At 35.0% G+C, this 22,746-nt stretch overlaps 1 protein-coding gene across 2 annotated transcripts in view; it reads left to right on the top strand.

Moving 5' to 3' along the window:
• LOC121862407 (long-chain-fatty-acid--CoA ligase 4-like) overlaps window positions 1-22,746 on the top strand; it is a 251,770-nt gene that overhangs the window by 213,966 nt on the left and 15,058 nt on the right. For both annotated transcript variants that reach the window (XM_042360674.1, XM_042360673.1), the window contains exons 11-12: window positions 14,718-14,855; window positions 15,092-15,367. In XM_042360674.1, coding sequence (XP_042216608.1) covers window positions 14,718-14,855; window positions 15,092-15,367 — 414 coding nt within the window. The remainder of the gene's footprint in view (window positions 1-14,717; window positions 14,856-15,091; window positions 15,368-22,746) is intronic.

Here is a 22,746-nt window from a genome sequence, read left to right as displayed (position 1 = left end):
TTATGTTAACCGAAAATTTCGTTAACCGAAACCATTGTTTCAATGGGATATTGGGTAATTGGTTCCAGTTCACTTTAAAGTATATACAAAGTAAAGCCAAAAATGCATAAAGTCAGAAACATTCCTAAAATTCCCCTAAATTGCCCTTAAATCACTATATATATACTTACATATACAGTACACTAGAACTCTTAAATCTCTACTGTAATGTAATACAGGTGATTAATTTTATCTCTTGTGCAAATTATATGACGTTTATATTCAAATTATTCTGTCTTGCAGCGATTCCCGCAATGCAAATTATATTCTCCTAACTTTAGTCTGAGATATTACATAAGATAAACACTTTAAGCCTAATGAAAACACCAAACTTTTGTCTGGGAAGGCCGGGGTAGGGAGGGAGGGAGGGAGCGAGCTAGCGAGCGAGCGTGCGTGCGAAGAGGGGGGAGCGGGGGGGAGTTGAGTTGTACTTTGACAGTTAGGGGGAAGGTCTGGTGAAATATTAAATTAATTTATTTATGTTGTTGCTCATAAAATTGTACAGTAATACCCCGCTTAGCGCGATTTCACGTATATGCGGTGCCTCGCCAGAGCCGAACTTTCACTTAACACGGGTTTTTTCCACGTACAGTGGGGTATGCTATAACGAACGGATTCTACTACAAATATTCCTATAACGAACGGTTTTACCTATAAAATTGAGAATGCTATACCGAACGAAACTCCTATAATGAACAGTATTTTTTCTAATTTTTTGTACTAAATTATTATTTTTTATTACAGGTATTTATGCACTTTTTTACAATTTTATATTATATTTCTCATTGTTAAGTGGTTGTATTCGGGGGCCTAGAACGGATTACCCCTATAACGAACGAATGCTATAACGAACGAGGTTTTATAACCAAATAGATTCGTTATAGCATACCCCACTGTATACGCGCAGAGTGTCCGGCTGGAGACGCTATTTTTAGATTTCGCCCCACCCGCCACCCGCCTGCCTGCCTGTTTTAGCTCATAAAATTCATACAAATTACCCGACCAGAATCTAATTTACATTGTTGGAATTCTTACAATTTGATGATCATTTTGAATATAAACATCATAGATTTTGCATTAGACATACAAATTTTAGATATAATGTTTACTCTGAGTAAATATGTTATCTTTTGTGCAAAATATATGACATTTATATTCAAAATATTCCTGGTCTTACAAGGAATCCAGCAATATCAATTATATTATCCTAACTTTAGTTTGAGGTATTATTTATTAAAATTTAGTGGTTTCCCCCCAAAATTTCTCAGAGAGGGAAGAGCCAGCAAGTGTAGTGTGAGAAGAGGGGGAGGGAGTTGAGTCCATTATTTGAATGGACATTAACTTGGCGACTGTATTTCTCTATTTCTCTTAAGTATTAATTGTATGCATGTACCATCATAAAATTAAGATGTTATTTTTACTAGAACATAGGTATTGTGTCGGAAAAAGTAGAGTTTGGGGGTCCGGCCAGTCTCTATTGGAATTAATCCCATATGTTCTGTTGTTCACTTAGTGCGGTTTTCACTAAACACGGTACCCTGTGGGTTCAATTGACCGCGTTAAGCGGGGTACTACTGTATATAAATAACCGGCCAGAATATAATTTACATTGCTGGAATTCTTATAAGATAGTGATTAATTTGAATATAAACAAGCTCTAATTTGCATTAGACATACGAATTTTAGATCTAATTTAAGAATTTTATTAGAGTGAGCAAAAATTTTAATTTTTGTGCAAAATATATGACGTTTATATTCATATTATTCACTGTCTTGCAAGGATTCCAACAATACAAATTATATTCTCCTAACTTTAGTCTGAGATACTATATATGATTAAAATTGTAAGCCTAGTGAAAATCCCCAAACGTTCGGGAAGGTGGTGTGAAGTATTTTTTGTTAATTTATGTCCTTTAGATTGAGTTTTTGTTTTTTGCTTATAAAATTTAATAGAAGTGACCGGTGTGAATTTAATTTGCGTTGCCGGAATTCTTATAAGATAGTGATTAATTTGAATGTAAACATGCCATAGTTTGCACTAGACAAAAATTTTAGTAATCATTTTGTACATTTTTCTGATTACATGTACAGTTGAGCTTTGCACTTAGGACAGTGTGTGCATGTAAATGAGTTTCAATAAATGAATAAAGTTACATATATCGAGCCAAAAATAATAGTTGAAAAACTTTATGTAGACAGAGCTTGGATGGCTAAATTTTAGAATGACCAATACAGCTCCTCCCCGACTTATGACCTTCTCGACTTACGACCATTTGCACTTACGACCTGCCTCAGTGGTACCAAAATTTTGTCAAATTACGTATTTTCGAGTCCCAAGTTCAGTACACAGAGAAGATTTTCATTGGTAATTCACTTTAAAATCCCTGGCAAGCTTAAAAGTGAGAGTTTTGTGGTGCTGAGAAGAAAAAGAGACAATCATTTTAGATTTTCTATGTATTATTTAAGCATTTTCGATTTACGACCATTTCGACTTACGACCTGGATTTGGGTCCCTAACCTCGTCGTAAGTCAGGGAGGAGCTGTAATTTTAATACTGTATAAAAAATGCACAAATATTAAAGAGCACAATTTTCTTGATATTTACTCCAATGGAAATGAATGTAAAAATAGAAGAGATTACTGAATTGGCTGAGTACCTCCTCAGCTTATCAGCTGATGTTTAAAACAAAACGTGATTTTCGTAAGGATTTCGTTAATCAAATTTTTTTTCGTTAACCAAATTGAAGATTCTTATGGAAGGTAATTCTTTAACCGAAATTTCGTTAACCGAGGGACCACTGTATATATATATATATATATATATATATATATATATATATATATATATATATATATATATATATATATATATATATATATATATATATATATATATATATATATATATATATATATATATATATATACACTTCATTTTTAGTCCATATAACACGCGGACTTTGAACATATAATCAACGACCTCACCAGCAAGGAATCGAACCCTCGACCTACTGGGTGTGACTAGGGAACGCTTACCGGCTAGGCCACAAGGACACTAAAAGCAGTTCTAGACTCTGTTATATTTCACACAAAGCCTGTTCATCGAGCTGATGGCGCCGTGAACCTCATTGGGAAACTGCCCGTGCCTCTTATGTGGTGTCAGTAGCATTTTACCGAATCCAGCTGGTATGAAACGCGAGGTACATATATATACTTCATTTTTAGTCCATATAACACGCGGACTTTGAACATATAATCAACGACCTCACCAGCAAGGAATCGAACCCTCGACCTACTGGGTGTGACTAGGGAACGCTTACCAGCTAGGCCACAAGGACACTAAAAGCAGTTCTAGACTCTGTTATATTTCACACCTCGCGTTTCATACCAGCTGGATTCGGTAAAATGCTACTGACACCACATAAGAGGCACGGGCAGTTTCTGTTCACGGCGCCATCAGCTCGATGAACAGGCTTTGTGTGAAATATAACAGAGTCTAGAACTGCTTTTAGTGTCCTTGTGGCCTAGCCGGTAAGCGTTCCCTAGTCACACCCAGTAGGTCGAGGGTTCGATTCCTTGCTGGTGAGGTCGTTGATTATATATATATATATATATATATATATATATATATATATATATATATATATATATATATATATATATATATATATATATATATATATATATATATTATTACCCCGCCTAACGCGGTTTCACTTAACGCGTTTTATCATATACGCGGTGCCTCGCCAGAGCTGAACTTTCACTTAACACGGATTTTTTCATCATATACGCGGTGAGTGTCCGGCTCGAGACGCTATTTTTAGATTTGCCCCACCCTCCACCCTGCCTGACTGCCTGTTTTAGCTCATAAAATTCATACAAATTACCCGGCCAGAATATAATTTACATTGCTGGAATTCTTATAATTTGGTGATCATTTTGAATATAAACATCATATATTTTGCATTAGACATACAAATTTTAGATAACATTTTTTCTCTGGGTAACTATGTTATCTTTTGTGCAAAATATATGACATTTATATTCAAAATATTCCTGGTCTTACAAGGAATCCAGCAATGTCAATTATATTATCCTAACTTTAGTTTGAGGTATTATTTATTACAAAAAAGTTAAGTATTCTGGTTTTCCCACACATCTCCTTGGGACGGTTGGTGGGGGGTGGGGGGGAGGGAGGGTTCGACCGACCATCTGTTACCCCGTGAAGAATATTTTTTTTTTTTTATTAACTGAAGATATTTGTTATAGCTCATAAAATTCATACAAATTACCCGGTCAGAATATAATTTACATTGCTGGAATTCTTATAATTTGATGATCATTTTGAATATAAACATCATATATTTTGCATTAGACATAAAATTTTTAGATAAAATGTTTAATCTGAGTAAGTATGTTATCTTTCGTGCAAAATATATGACGTTTATATTCAAAATATTCCTGGTCTTACAAGGAATCCAGCAATGTCAATTATATTATCCTAACTTTAATCTGAGGTATTATTTAATACAAAATGTTAAAATCTAAATTTTTCACCCACTCTTCTCTTGAAGGGATGATTGGTGGGGGGTGGGGGTGGGGGTTGGGACTGACCGCGCGGTTGGAAGAGGGGGGAAGGCAAGGTGGGGTACTTTGATTGACAGATAGTGTCGTGAAGATTATTTTTTTTTTATTAACTGAAGATATTTGTTTTAGCTCATAAAATTCATACAAATTACCCGGCCAGAATATAATTTACATTGCTGGAATTCTTATAATTTGGTGATCATTTTGAATATAAACATCATATATTTTGCATTAGACATACAAATTTTAGATAAAAAAATTTTCTGAGTAACTATGTTATCTTTTGTGCAAAATATATGACATTTATATTCAAAATATTCCTGGTCTTACAAGGAATCCAGCAATGTCAATTGTATTATCCTAACTTTAGTTTGAGGTATTATTTATTAAAATTTAGTGGTTTTCCCCCAAAAATTTCTCAGAGAGGGAAGAGCTGGCAGTGTAGTGTGAGAAGAGGGGGAGGGAGTTGAGTCCATTATTTGAATGGACATTAACTTGGCGACTGTATTTCTCTATTTCTCTTAAGTATTAATTGTGTGCATGTACCATCATAAAATTAAGATGTTATTTTTACTACAACATAGTTATGTGTCTTCAAAAAGTGGAGTTTGGGGGTCGGGCCGGTTTCTATTGGAATTAATCCCATATGTTCTGTTGTTCACTTAAGCGGATTTCACTTAACGGGACCCTCTGGGTTCTATTGACGCGTTAAGTAAACAACTTATATATATATATATATATATATATATATATATATATATATATATATATATATATATATATATATATATATATATATATATATATATATATATATATATATATATATATATATATATATATATATATATATATATATATATATATATATATATATATATATATATATATATATATACAGTTAACCCTCACTTTACGCGGTTAATGCAACCCGCAGGGTCCCGCATAAAGTGAGAAACGCGTAAAGTGAATAACATAACATATGGGATTAATTGAAATAGAGTCCGGGCCCACCCCCAAACTCCACTTTTTGACGACACACAACTATGTTGTAGTAAAAATTTTATCTTAACTTTATGATGGTATGAAAAAACAAGTAATATAGAAGAGGTTAGGTTAGGAAAAATAAAGGTTAACATAGGAAAAATAAAGGTTAGGTTAGAAAAACTAAAAGTTATGTGGAACACTTACGTTAGTAGAAGAGATGGGTCGGCATACGGGGATGGAGGCTGGTTCCGAGGCAGAGGGCAGATTACTGGCCCTCAGGTGAATCACCATTACTAGGTGAATCACCATCACTTACAGTTGTCAGGGCTTCCCTGACAAATCCCTCAAAGTCATCTTCACTGTCACTATCACTGGCTTGGGCTGGCTGTGGTGGGTTGCAGGCGAAGAACTCGGTTATGCTTTTTTGACGGCTGGTGTTTATGTTGTCTTGATACACCGTGATGTACGGCTCCATAGCCTGCACCAGCCGGGTATGGAAGACTTCATAGCGGTCATCGTCATTGTCGCGGGAAAGGAAGGACTTCATTTTCTCTGCACACTCCATGGCACCCTTAATATCACTATGAGTTAAACTGTGTTCTTCGGAGAATGACTCACCTTCTTCCTCCTCTTCACTGACGTGATCTTCTTCCAACATCTCGTCGGCACTCACTTCAGGATCTCTGATCACCTCCAGGATGTCGTCGTTGGTGGTCTCGGAGAAGCCTGGAACTGTAACAGTCTGCGCAGCTTCTCTTGCAAGGTCCACTGCTACTGCAACAGTCTGAACCTCACCAGTCACAGATTGACTCCTCCTCTCACCTGGTATTCCATGCAACACATGTCTCCATGCGTGACGAATTGTAGCAATAGACAGCTGATCCCATGACTCCACCAATAAGTCCACAGCTTTCTTGATGTTAAATACTCTCCAGAATTGTTTGAACAGTATTTTTTGCTGTGCCAACTGTTGATCCTCATCTTCTTCGCTCTTGCTATCGGTGGTGGTGTCACTCAGGTTACGCAACTCTTCCCTGGTGTTGGTGTAGTCGTTCAGGAGTTTGAATTTTTTTGTTGAGAATGCAGCTTTTACATTACAGATTAACTCTTGGTCCATGGGCTGTAATATAGACATAGTGTTGGGAGGAAGGAAGACCACTTTTACGTTGGGGTGACGATCTAACAGTAGGGGCAAGTTTCCTGGTGCGTTGTCCAGCAGCAACAAAATATTGAATGGCACATTCTGTTGCTCACAGAATTTCTTTACATCGGGAACAAAACAGTCATCAAACCAGGAGAGGGACAGTGTAGAGAACATCCACGCCTTACGTGCGGTCAGCCAGTGGACATTTAGCTTGGTCATGTCCATGGTTTTGTAGGCATGCGGCTTGCGTGCTGTGTGGATCACCGATAACTTGAGCTTACAGGTACCGGAGGCATTGGTGGTAAACAGGACGGTGATGCGTTCCTTCTGCATCTTCCGGCCCCGAATCCTGCTGGCATTCTTTACAACGAAGGACTTGGAAGGTAGCTTTTTCCAGAAAAGACCAGATTCGTCCATGTTAAACACCTGGTCGTCACTGTACTGTCCTTCCTCCATAATCTCACGTAAAAACGGAGGAAATTCCCTAGCCGCAGCACGGTCAGCACTCGCTTCTTCACCACCAATGTTTATATTGGTGATCTTGTTCCGGATCTTAAACCTCTGTAACCACCCAGAGGAAGCATTAAAGGGTTTGGGCTCTGTAATTCCCATCTTTTGTGCCACTGCCATGTACAGTTCACGTGCGTAGTCCTTAACAGAGCGCGTGTCGACCGCCATGTTCCGTCGCGCCTGACGCACCAAGTACCTCACAAGTAATTTTTCTGTCTTGAGAAGCACCTGGTTGTGAAAATACTTGATCATAGAAGCACCTGTAGACTTTGTGATCTTCATGTGCTCCTTTATCTTGGCTGCATCCTTCTTTATTGTTCGAATCGTAGATTCATTCACACCATGCTGGCGCGCCAAATCAACCTGCCTTGTTCCTTTCTCCAACTCTTGGATGATGGTATACTTCACCTCGTAGCTTAAGGAACGTCGTGTCTTCTTTGGCTTAGTGCCGCTGGGTCCAGGTAAGGAAAGGTTTCTCTCTGGGGGCGGTGGTCCGGCGGAAGCCATTTTACTGAACAATGGATGCACGATTACACGGTGTGGCCTTGAGGGATGAAACTGCCGCGGCTAGGTCAAGCGTCATCTTTCCTCCCTCCCTCCCTCCCCCGGGTGGACACGTCATAATACTTTAAGCCAATTACAGCTAGCAGCAGAGGGGGGTAGGGATGTATGGCCAATCACAGTTGGATACGTCATATGACGTCAGTGATAACGCAACAAAGACACACACTGCGCAACCTTACCGCGCAGCTTGCCCAAGCGGAGGGAGGAGGAGGGAGAGGCGAGGAGCACAGGCAGGCAGGCAGGCGGGTGGAGCGAATCTAAAAATAGCGTCGCGCCGGACACTCTCCGCGTAATGGGGTTCACGTACCGCGTAATGTGAGCACGTTAGGTTCTGGCAAGGCACCGCGTAAACGCGGAATGTGGGACCGCGTAAAGTGAGGGTTAACTATATATATATATATATATATATATATATATATATATATATATATATATATATATATATATATATATATATATATATATATATATATACACCTAGACCCCGACTTACGACGGGGTTAGGGACCCAAATCCAGGTCGTAAGTCCGACATGGTTGTAAGTCCGACATAGATAAAAAAAAAATTTTTTTTAATAAAAAATCTACAATGAAATACAGTACAGTAAAAGTAATGAATAATGATGAATTGATACAGTACAGTGAAAGTAATAAATAATAAGGAATGGATACAGTGTGACTGAGCACTTAACCTTTAATGTAGTCAGCTGAATGCACATGGGGCCCCCATAATTTTCTAATTATACATGGAGACTACATTAACTGGAAACGTTTCGGTATAGAAAATGCGTGTGTCATTTAAAAAAATAAAATTTAATTTTATTTTTTTTTTTTATCTATATCTGAGGCGGTCGTAAGTCCCGACGGTCGTAAGTCCACGTAGTCGTAAGTCGGGGTCTAGGTGTAATATATATATATATATATATATATATATATATATATATATATATATATATATATATATATATATATATATATATATATATATATATATATATATATATATATATATACCGTACAGGTAGTTCTGCTATAATGCGATAATTGTGTTCTTGTAAAATATCGTGTTATAGAAAAACGCGTAATAGAAATAACATGGCTTATGGAGAAAATAGGGTTAGGTGCAGATTACTCGAAATCGAAAAAATTTAGTAGTTAGCCTAACACAAAGGATAGCACAGTCTAAATAAATGTTACATTCATAACTAATAATGAAATCATACAGTAAATGTAACACTTTACTTGATGGGGGAGAAGGGTGATTTTGAGGTCGATAAAATCGAGCTACTTTTCAAGTGTTATATCCTTTCTTTTACGATCATCACCGGGAATTCTATCACCAGAACGCTTCTTGTTGATATTCTTCTTTACTATATTCACAGTTAATACAGTGGGGTATGCTATAACGAACGGATCCTACTACGAATATTCCTATAACGAACGGTTTTACCTATAAAATTGAGAATGCTATAACGAACGAGACTCCTACAACGAACATTATTAAATTTTTTTTTTCTAATTTAATGTTTTTTTATTACAAATATTAATGATATTCTTTATTTCAGGGGTTTAGATGCATATTTATGCACTTTTTTACAATTTTTACAATTTTATATTATATTTTTCAGTGTTAAGTGGTTGTATTTGGGGGCCTGGAACGGATTAATCCTATAACGAACGAATGCTATAACGAACAAGGTTCTAGAACCAATTAGATTCGTTATAGCATACCCCACTGTACCACAAAATTGGAGAAATAGTAAGCAAAAATCGCGTTATAGCAAACAAGCGTTCGCGTTATACAAATATCGTTCCTAATTCATAAATCGCGTTAGAGCAAATTCGCGTTATCAAAACACGCGTTATAGCAGAACTCACTGTGTATATAACTGGTCGGAATTACTGGACTTTAATTTCTCACTTGACTTGGGGTTTATTAAAGATTATTAGATGGTAATTGCTGTGGAAGTGCCCCTTTGAGAGAAATCCCGAACCAGCACAAGAACACTTAAATTTACTAAACAAAATGAATTGTCCGTGAGCCGTGGAAGGACAGCGTCTGTGACTGGGATGAATGAGACACACTGTAAAATTTACTCTTATATTCCCTCCAACACTACAAACACAATCAAATAATGGTACACCAATATGCGCACCCTTAACCTGAACTTAAAATACTACTCTGGGGAATAAAAGTTTTACATGATGTTGAAATTATTAGAAACTCAGGCAATGCCTCATTAGAGGACAATAAGTTTAAAGTATTAAGGAATGTTGCTTGTACACATGAAACAGGCCTTAAGGTCTTTCAACAAAATAATATCAACCACTGAGAAAATGGTATAAAAAAATAGAAATTAATAACTCGACAATGAATAGGCCTTAAGGGCACTCAACAAAATAATATGAACCACTGAGAAAATGGTAAAAAAATAGAAATTAATAACTATAATGAATAGGCCTTAAGGGCACTCAACAAAATTATATCACCCCAACAGATGCACACTTCCTAACCTAACTTAAACACTACTCTGGGGAACAAAGGTTATACCTGAGATAGGAATTATAAGAAAATATTAAATGCACACAGCATACATTAGTAACTGAAAAAATAGTATTAAGTACACACAAAAATATTATCACTATTATTAGGAAGTTACTGAGTCCACCAATACCCGTGAACCATGCTTCCTGACCTAACACATAGGTTCCACCTGCACTTCGTAGTTTTTTAAGGCACAACCAACAGGCACCCGTAGTTTAAGGCCCAAACCAGCCTTTCTCAACCTTGGAAATGTACCTCTAAGGTCCACTGGACTCTTGGTCCCAGTGTGTGACCCTGTATCACTCAGCTGGCTTCACTTTACCCCCAGTACATCCATGAAACGGAAGGGAGTGAGCCACTCAGACCTTGTACAGTTGAGAGAAGCTTTAGCTTCCCGGTAGTAAAAGGTTTTCACTAAGCTGCTTGAAGATATGTGGTATTGTGAGCCGAGGTAGAGGAGAGTTGATGACCCCAAACGATCGTCACGTCGTTAGTTGGGCACCTAGACAGCTGGGTTCACTCCAACTCTCACCATACTCAACAGGTGGCTCAAACCCAGGTCAGTGGATGGTCATACAGCTCGCTTCACCACTCGTGTCTCATACCGCCAGTGGATGTTATCATACCGCGATGAGTCTACAGAACCCTGAAAAACCCGGGCTGTTAGCTATTGTCTCACATCACCGTTTGTTCCTACCGCCCTATCAAGCTTTGTCTGAGATTGAATAAAACTTACTTGTTAATACTGATGTTAAATAAACGAAGGAACCAGGTCACGCGATCCGTCTCTCCTGGGTACAGCACAGAGGTGGTCCTTGACCTCTCTCACCGCTCCCCAGCCACGCTTGCTCACTGGTTCACGCTTTCCAGGAGTGACTTATTTACCAGACGATTAACAGCTTAATTAGGACGTACGCAACATTTTCAGACTGGGAAACGATCTATAATTATTTTCAATTTAATAACTGATATTTAATTTCATGATTCACGTCCCTATTAACTCGGTAAATTACATTTAATATCGTATAGGCCTAGTTCCACAAACTCTCGCTACGTGCGGGAGCGCGGTCTTCCCTCAGACGACCTTGAACTCAGCATCGCCAATGGCGCGGCTTTTGAAATTACACTGAAATTTCTGAATATTACATATATGTATGTATGTATATATATATATATATATATATATATATATATATATATATATATATATATATATATATATATATATATATATATATATATATATATATATATATATATATATATATATACATATACATATATACAGTAGTACCCTGCTTAACGCGGTCAATAAAACCCACAGGGTACCGTGTTAAGTGAAAACCGCGCTAAGTGAACAACAGAACATATGGGATTAATTCCAATAGAAACTGGCCCGACCCCCAAACTCCACTTTTTCCGACACAATACCTATGTTCTAGTAAAAATAACATCTTAATTTTATGATGGTACATGCACACAATTAATACTTAAGAGAAATAGAGAAATACAGTCGCCAAGTTAATGTCCATTCAAATAATGGACTCAACTCCCTCCCCCTCTTCTCACACTACACTGCTGGCTCTTCCCTCTCTGAGAAATTTTTGGGGGAAAACCACTAAATTTTAATAAATAATACCTCACACTAAAGTTAGGATAATTCAATTGACATAGCTGGATTCCTTGTAGGACCAGGAATATTTTGAATACAGATGTCATATATTTTGCACAAAAAATAACATATTTACTCAGAGTAAACATTATATCTAAAATTTGTATGTCTAATGCAAAATCTATGATGTTTATATTCAAAATGATCACCAAATTGTAAGAATTCCAGCAATGTAAATTATATTCTGGCCGGGTAATTTGTATGAATTTATGAGCTAAAACAAACATCTTCAGTTAATATAAAAAAAATATATTCTTCACGACACTATCTGTCGATCAAAGTACCCCAACTTGCCTCCCCCCCTCTTCCAACCGCACGGTCAGTCCCAACCCTCCCCCCCACCCCCCACCAATCCTCCCTTCAAGAGATGTTGGGTGAAAAAACTAAATTTTAACATTTAGTATTAAATAATACCTCAGATTAAAGTTAGGATAATATAATTGACATTGCTGGATTCCTTGTAAGACCAGGAATATTTTGAATATAAATGTCATATATTTTGCACAAAAGATAACATATTTACTCAGAGTAAACATTACATCTAAAATTTGTATGTCTAATGCAAAATCTATGATGTTTATATTCAAAATGATCATCAAATTATAAGAATTCCAGCAATGTAAATTATATTCTGACCGGGTAATTTGTATGAATTTTATGAGCTAAAACAAATATCTTCAGTTAATAAAAAAAAAAAATATTCTTCACACGGTAACAGATGGTCGGTCGGTCCCTCCCTCCCCCCCACCCCCCACCAACCCTCCCTACCAGATGTGTGGGAAAACCAGAATATTTACCTTTTTAGTAATAAATAATACCTCAAACTAAAGTTAGAATAATATAATTGACATTGCTGGATTCCTTGTAAGACCAGGAATATTTTGAATACAAATGTCATATATTTTGCACAAAAAATAACATATTTACTCAGAGTAAACATTATATCTAAAATTTGTATGTCTAATGCAAAATCTATGATGTTTATATTCAAAATGATCATCATATTGTAAGAATTCCAGCAATGTAAATTATATTCTGGCCGGGTAATTTGTATGAATTTTATGAGCTAAAACAGGCAGGCAGGCAGTCAGGCAGGGTGGCGGTGGGGGGTGGGGCGAATCTAAAAATAGCTCTCGAGCCGGACACTCTGCGCGTATATGTGGAAAAAACCCGCGTTAAGTGAAAGTTCAGCTCTGGCGAAGGCAATCACAGATATCGTGAAATCGCGCGCTTAAGCTTAAACCGCATATATATATATATATATATATATATATATATATATATATATATATATATATATATATATATATATATATATATATATATATATATATATATATATATATATATATATATATATATATATATATATATATACAGGTAGTTCTGCTATAACGCGATAATTGTGTTCTTGTAAAATATCGTGTTATAGAAAATCGCGTAATAGAAATAGCAGGGCTTATGGAGAAAATAGGGTTAGGTGCAGATTACTACTCGAAATCGAAAAAAATTTAGTAGTTAGCTTAACACAAAGGATAGCACAGTCTAAATAAATGTTACATTCATATCTAATAATGAAATCATACAGTAAATGTAACACTTTACCTTGAAAAAATATGAATATAACTTGATGAGGGAGAAGGGTGATTTTGAGGTTGATAACACCGAGCTTCTCTTCAAGTGTTATATCCTTTCTTTTACGATCATCACCGGGAATTCTATCACCAGAACGCTTCTTGTTGATATTCTTCTTTACTATATTCACAGTTAATACAGTGGGGTATGCTATAACGAATGGATCCTACTACGAATATTCCTATAACGAACGGTTTTACCTATAAAATTGAGAATGCTATAACGAACGAAACTCCTACAACGAACATTATTTAATTTTTTTTTTTTCTAATTTATTGTTTTTTATTACAAGTATTAATGATACTCTTTATTTCAGGGGTTTAGATGCATATTTATGCACTTTTTTACAATTTTTACAATTTTATATTATATTTTTCAGTGTTAAGTGGTTGTATTTGGGGGCCTGGAACGGATTAATCCTATAACGAATGAATGCTATAACGAACAAGGTTCTAGAACCAATTAGATTCGTTATAGCATACCCCACTGTACCACAAAATTGGAGAAATAGTAAGCAAAAATCGCGTTATAGCAAACAAGCGTTCGCGTTATACAAATATCGTTCCTAATTCACAAATCGTGTTAGAGCAAATTCGCGTTATCAAAACACGCGTTATAGCAGAACTTATATATATATATATATATATATATATATATATATATATATATATATATATATATATATATATATATATATATATATATATATATATATATATATATATATATATATATATATATATATATATATATATATATATATATATATATATATATATATATATATATACATATATATATATATATATATATATATATATATATATATATATATATATATATATATATATATATATATATATATTTATTTATTTATTTTATTTATTTATTTATTTATTTATTTATATATATATATATATATATATATATATATATATATATATATATATATATATATATATATATATATATATATATATATATATTTATTTATTTATTTATTTATTTATTTATTTTTTTTTTTTCTACCAGGTGGAGCAAATATCACTATGGGTTACTATAAGAACCCTAAGAAAACACAGGAAGATTTCTATGATGAAGATGGCTGCCGGTGGTTCCGTACTGGAGACATTGGTGAATTTCTTGAAGATGGATCTCTTCAGATTATAGGTAAGTGTTTCCTCAGGGGAATACAGTACAATCGATATATTTACAGTGGACCAGTGACCCAGGAGGCAGTTATAGGAACAATGCACTGTACCAGCTTTGTACTGTTTTTCTTTGCATTGATTATCTATTGTTGTAACCATGTAATTTAGCTTTTAAATAAGAAGACAATGATGTGGATATTCATTATTGTTAATGTGAAAAAATGGGAATTTTTAAAAAAATTTTACTGTCCATAGATCGCAAAAAGGACCTCGTGAAACTTCAGTTTGGCGAGTATGTTTCTCTTGGCAAAGTGGAATCAGAACTTAAAGTCAGTCCATATGTAGAGAATATTTGTGTGTATGCTGACCCATCAAAGAACAACATTGTTGCCATTGTGAGTCCAGTACAGAGAAATCTAGAAGACTTAGCACGTTCTCTAGGCAAAGAAGATCTTCGTAGAGAGAAGTTATGTCTGGATGATGACATAAGCAAGGCCATCATGCAAGAGCTCCTAGCAACTGGGAAAAAAGGTGGGTGATATGTTGCAGTTTTATACTTTTCTGCTATTACTTCCTTTGATCATGTTAGGCATCTCACAACCAAAGTGAGTTATCTTAATCCTTAATCCGTGGCTAAGGACCTCCCCCCATATTTGCAAAAATGGAAAGCAGATTAACATGAAACTTCCACCAATGATGACTGCTGTTTAAGGGTTCATTAGAGCCGTGAGCAGATGAAAGGAATTTAGTATCTTGAGAGTCCCGGTGGTGCTTCTGTTCACCCCTTGTAGCTTTTAATAGAATGTGGTAGACAGGCAGAGATAATATTACATCTGAAATTTAAGAGAAGGTTAAATATATGAGTACTGTATTGTAACTGTAGGATATATGGTGCACCTGTAGGCTTGAAAAAGTTCCACATAATTCCACTTGTTAACTCTCCTAACTGCATCAAAAGGCCCTTGCACTGCATTAGGAGCTTATTGTTACTGGTTGGCAGTAGGATCAAAGCTTTCTAACCGACTGTAAGCTGTCTATCCTTGGCTTTGCGATCATAATACATTTGATAATTGTCACCTGCTCTCGCTAACTCTTCATGAGCTACCTTACATGCATCTTGTTTTCTCTCTCAGATTAATCTGGTAATCATACACTGACCTAGAGTTTTCTTGATCTTCCTCATTTCCTCCCACAAGTTCCTTAACAGACTGAATGGTCCACGTACAGAGTGACCATAAATCAACTCGAAGGGAGAAAATGTGGTACTAGATTGGGGTACCTATCTATAAGCAAACAAAAGGAGATTTAAATACACAGGCCACTCTTTAGGTTGCTCATGACACATGCGCTTAAGCATCTTTAGTACCCCATTAAACCTTTCAAGTAAGCCATTACACATCGCATGACGTAAACTGTGTTCCTCGATCAAATAAAATTTCTTTGGGAATCCCTACCCTACTGAGCACATTAAGCAGTGCCTCTGCCACACTCACAGTGTCGCAAGACTTGAGCTCTACGGCCTCGGGATATCTCGTGGCGTAGTCTTATAAAAGTTCGAATATACAGAGTACCGTTATCCGTCACTAGCGCGCGATTCTAATGGTCCAACTAATTCTACTGCCACCCTCTGAAACAACTCGTCTATAATCGGCATTCTGCCTAATTTTGCACAGGGAACTCTACCCTTATCTACTGTCCTTTGGCACTGGTCACATGACCAATAATACCGTGTCACATCTGACGACACTCCTGACCAAACAAACTTACTGTGTATCTATCCATTACTGAGGCATGAAGCAACTCCATGACTGCTTTCCTCATCACCTGCGGCACCACCACCTGCTCATTACAACACCCATCAATCTCTACTACCGTATATCTCGGCCTATAAGGCGTCGGGGTGCATAAGACGGCCCCCCAAAATTTCCATTTAAAAAGTAGCTTTTGAGCTCTATTTGCTGTATAAGACCAGTACCCCAAATGTGACACTTACCCACTGACTCAGTAGTCCTTTACCAACCATCCTTGGTTTTTTAAAATACAGGTAGTTCTGCTATAACGCGATAGTAGTGTTCTTGTAAAACATCGTGTTATAGAAATTCGTGTAATAGAAATAACAGGGCTTATGGAGAAAATAGGGTTAGGTGCAGATTACTCCAAATCGAAAAAAAAATTCGTAGTTAGCCTAACACAAAGGATAGCACAGTCTAAATAAATGTTACATTCATATCTAATAATGAAATCATACAGTAAATGTTACACTTTACCTTGAAAAAATATGAATATAACTTGATGGGGGATAAGGGTGATGTTGAGGCTGAGGAGTCATGAAACATCAAGCTTTTCTTCAAGTGTTATAGCCTTTCTTTTACGATCACCACCGGAAATGCAATCACCAGAGTGCTTCCCAGAGATATTCTTCTTTTCCATAGTCACAAAATTGGAGAAACAGTAATCAGAATTCACTGAGGACACTTAAAAGCTTCACACGTGTTTCAAACAAAGTGTGGAGTAAACAGAGCGCGTGGGTCTAAAACGCTATGTATTTTGTTTTTCTCTTATTTAAAAGTTTACATTTTACATATACTGTACAGGTATACTGTATACATAAATATTACATAAATTATTTCTGCAATTCTTCACAAACAAAACACATAAATCAATTGAACATGTGATATCGAACGTGAACTGTAAACACTGCATAACCCCGCACCAAGCCACAATGTACAGTACACTTTAAACGCTACTTATTTTGTTTTTCTCTCTTATTTAAAATTTTACAATTTACATATACTGTACAGGTATTTCTTCACAAACAAAACACATAAATCAATTGAACAAGTGATGTTGAACGTGAACTGTAAACATTGAGCCAAGCCACAACACTGTACAGTACACTTTAACACTTTAAACGCTACGTATTTAGTTTTTCTCTTTTATTTAAATTTTTACAATTTACATACAGTATACATATATATATATATATATATATATATATATATATATATATATATATATATATATATATATATATATATATATATATATATATATATATATATATATATATATATATATATATATATATATATATATATATATATATATATATATATATATATATATATTTCATGTAAATCCACAATGAAAACGTGGATAAGATAAATCTTGATAAAATCACACGGGAAAATGGTGACAACGGAGTACCTTAGCTTTCGTCTTTATTCAAGACATCTTCAGAGGCAACTGGGTTACATGGACAGAGAGAGGCTTAAATATACAGGGTGACCTAAAAATATAAGGTCAGGTCATAATGATGACATCCACTAATCCGCACACCAACACACACGTAGAGGAGCTTAAGAGAAGGGTGGTGACGTGACTAGACAGGTCAGGTCAGAAAAAAGGGACCCACAAAATAACTATCATACATCAAGATCAAAGGTTTTCAAAGCATTTTTAACCTTGGGCCACTGACAAATAAATTTATGATGGTCAGTTCAAAACTGATAATATGTTATATATATATATATATATATATATATATATATATATATATATATATATATATATATATATATATATATATATATATATATATATATATATATATATATATATATATATATATATATATATATATATATATATATAAATTGTAATTTACATATTATTCATATTATGCTAGAGCGCCCACAAAACATGAGAAACGTTTGAGTCCCCCAGTAGAGATGTCCGTTCTCTATCCACTCCAGGATGTCCGTTTTCTTTTTGTGTACTCGCTCAGGGACTCAAGTATTTCTGTATATGACACAGGATGATAAGGGAATTTGAATTTATTTGTTTATTTATTTATATATAATATACTGTAATATATTAAATATACTGCAAGTATTTTCTTTAATTTATATACGTGTTTCGCGAAAAAGGGAGGCTACATTTATGGTGATCGTTAAGGACCAAACTCCGAATCCATGACGTGACTTCTGTTCATTATTTATATCCTAAATTTACCACTGTCGGCAGTTTCAAGAATTAATGCAGTCATTTACTGAATATTCTTTGCAAAAAAATAAATTTTAAATGAATTATTTATAAGAGATAAGTATTATGATCAGTAAATATACAGAGATGCATTACTGACCACCTCCGAACACAAGGATGGCTAAAAATAGCCACAGGCGGTCACAGTCAAGGTCACTTTCCCTTTCTTGTCACTGGCAAATGGGGGAGGGGGGGATGATAATAGCAGCTGTGTTTATTACGGTATGTTAGACTGGTTTATAATACATTTTTATTATTTTAATATACCGGTAATCTTCATTTTAATCCAGCTTACCAAACGTAAGTTTCAGTATAAAATAATTAGTGGTACTGTAGGACCTTGTGAGTGGTTTACTGTATACATAAATATTACATAAATTATTTCTGCAATTCTTCACAAACAAAACACATAAATCAATTGAATATGTGATGTCGAACGTGAACTGTAAACACTGTGTGTGATGTAGAGAGAGCGCGGGTGTAAAACGCTATGTAATTTGATTTTCTCTTTTATGTAAAATTTTACAATTTACTTATAATATATAGGTATACTGTATACATAAATATTACATACATTATTTCTGCAATTGTTCACAAACAAAACACATAACTCAATTGAACATGTGATGTCGAACGTGAACTGAAGCCACAACAACCGTTCGAGTGGAATCGCGTTAGAGCAAACGAGTTCGCGTTTTACAAATATCGTTCCTCAATTCATAAATCGCGTTCGAGCAAATTCGCGTTGTCAAAACACGCGTTATAGCAGAACTCACTGTAAGGCCAATTCACTTCAAGTAATGTCATCAAATGTTACCCGCTGGTGTAGTGTAAACACTAGTGACGTCACTGAAGCGTCTGCTATATACCGGTAACTGGAACTAATGTCGGTGTCGAGTAAAATTTTTCCATTTACTTGAAATGAATTTACCGATTTATTTGTTTATTTATTTATTTATAATATATTGTAACATATTAAACACACTGCAAGTATTTTCTTTCATTTATACGGACGATCGGTGGTAGGAGTGTTCCCTCGTCTCCGTGGTGTGACTGTGTTCCGACTATTTATACAACAGGTGGTTCAACAGCAACCACCGTATTCTAATTGTGGTGTTTCATTAGGATTTGAGTGAAAAAGGTTACCGGTATGTTCTTACTACATACATTTATTACACAAACATATTTATATTTATATATATATATATATATATATATATATATATATATATATATATATATATATATATATATATATATATATATATATATATATATATATATATATATATATATATATATATATATATATATATATATACTGAATATACTATGTACAACAAATGAATGTTCAATGAATTATTTATGGTGCATTAGGGTACTGGCCACTTCAGACGGGCTATAAATAGCCTTGTTATCTCCCCTCCATCTCACCCTGAGCCAGACGGAAGCGTCTTGGTAAATAACATTTGTTTGCTTTTTTTCCATTTACTTGAAATAGATTTACCGAATTATTTGTTTAGTTATTTATTTATAATATACTGTAATATATTAAACACACTGCAATTATTTTCTTAAATTTATAAACTGTTTTGCGACAAAGGAATGTTCTCCAGTAGTGTTTCATTAGGATTTGAGTGAAAAAATATTACGTACTTACTACATACATTTATTACACAAACATATATATATATATATATATATATATATATATATATATATATATATATATATATATATATATATATATATATATATATATATATATATATATATATACACACATACATACATACATACATACATATATATACATACATACATACATACATACATACATACATACATACACACACATACATACATACATACATACATACATACTTTCTGCCTCATTTACACACAATTGCAGTTTCAATTGTTCCTCTTACTTTGACAACACAACATACATACAGTATATTATTTCTCAGTTTTGATCTTTTTTTTAATTTTTGTATTTATTTATAGTTAGTTACTTAAAATAAGGCCAATTCACTTCAAGTAATGGCATCAAATGTTACCCGCTGGTGTAGTGTAAACACTAGTGACGTCACTTAAGCGTCTGTAATTAACCGTCGATAGTTTCAAGAATTAATGCACTCATTTACTGAATATTCTTTGTAAAAAAATAAAATTTAAATCAATTATTTATAGGAGATAAATATTATTATGAGTAAATATACCGATACCGGTATGCATTACTGACCACCTCCACGGCTAAAAATATCCCAATCTCGCGGTCACTTTCCCTTTCTTGTCTCCTCACTGGCAAATGGGGGGGCGTGGGGAGGGGTGTGTGATGATAGCTGTGTTTATTACAGGGTATGTTAGACAGGTTTATAATACATTTTTATTATTTTAATATACCGGTAATCTTAATTTGAATCCAGCTTGCCAAACGTATGTTTCAGTAGAAAATAATTACTGGTAGGACTTTGTGAGTGGCTTACGATGTTTCCATCACCACTCTTGACACAATATTTAAGATGAAAGAATTTTATATTTGTTGCTTAAGACGACCCCCTAACTTTGGGCAGATTTTTTTAATGTTCAAATTTCGTCTTATAAGCCGAGATATACGGTACTCGATACAAAATTCCTTTCTTTTTTACAAAACTGAGAATCTCTCTTGTAGACTTCTGAAATACCCTTTTTCTAGTTACACAGTGATATCTCCATTAGCCAGAATAATTGGTGCAGAGCACTTCCGGGAATGAGAGATTTCCAGGTAACGAGACGACTCTCTTAAAGCCGGAAAAAATCCAACTTCCTCGGAATTTTCCAGGTAACGGAAAATTTTCTCGGAAGTTCCAGAAATTGCCCATTACATCATCTCTTGAACCAGGAAAAAACTCCCCCATCCCCGGAATTTTCTGGGTATCGGGAAGATTTTCTCTAAATTTTCTGGAAAATGTGCCCCTCAGAAAATCATTCTCAAAGCCGGAATTTTCCGGAAAATTACGGCTTGGGGAACGATTTTCCGAAAAAATTAAATTTCAGCTATCGGAGAGTTCCAGGTTTGGGGGATTCCAGCTAACAGAGATATTACTGTATTTCCGAATGTTGTCTAATTCCTTGTCTTCATTTTGCTGCTCCTTTATATCTTTTCAGTTCATCACATTTAGCACGTCTTTAACCTTTAATTTGGGAGGCTGTTTTGTACATTTTACCCGACTTTTTTTGTCATGTTACTGCTACACTAACTATAGGACTGTCCTTACTGTCCTTTACACCATCAATCTGTCCAATCACTAGATCGTACACAGGTTCCTTTAAACATACAGCTAAGGTTTCACCAACAAAGAAAGTTGAATCAGCATTTATCATTGCTTGGGGATAACCGAACACCATACCATTAGCCATTTTCAATTGAACAAATTTTCCAGTAAACTCTGACTACAAGACTTTCCTTAACCAAAACAGTGGTACAACCTTGGTCTCTTAAGTACAGTGGTCCCTCGGTTAACGAACGCCTCGGTTAACGAATTACCTTCCGTAAGAATCATCAATTCGGTTAACAAAAAAAAATTCGATTGGCGAAATCCTCAGCTGATAAGCTGAGGAGATACTCAGCCAATTCAGTGATCTCTTCTATGTTTACATTCAAATTAATCACTATCTTATAGGAATTCCGGCAATGCAAATTAAATTCACCCCGGTCACTTCTATTAAATTTTATAAGCAAAAAACAAAAATTCAATCTAAAGGACATAAATTAACAAAAAATACTTCACACCACAGGCGCCAACTGTCAAACATGTCACTATCACCCCCCTTACCCCCCACATTCCTGAGAAACATTTGGGGAAAAGGACTAGGTTTACAGG

This window comes from Homarus americanus, unplaced genomic scaffold (genome assembly GCF_018991925.1).
Source record: "Homarus americanus isolate GMGI-L3 unplaced genomic scaffold, GMGI_Hamer_2.0 scaffold31037, whole genome shotgun sequence".
Classification (NCBI taxonomy): domain Eukaryota; kingdom Metazoa; phylum Arthropoda; class Malacostraca; order Decapoda; family Nephropidae; genus Homarus; species Homarus americanus.
Note: the sequence above shows the minus strand (reverse complement) of the source record. Positions and strands in the feature narration are given on the sequence as shown.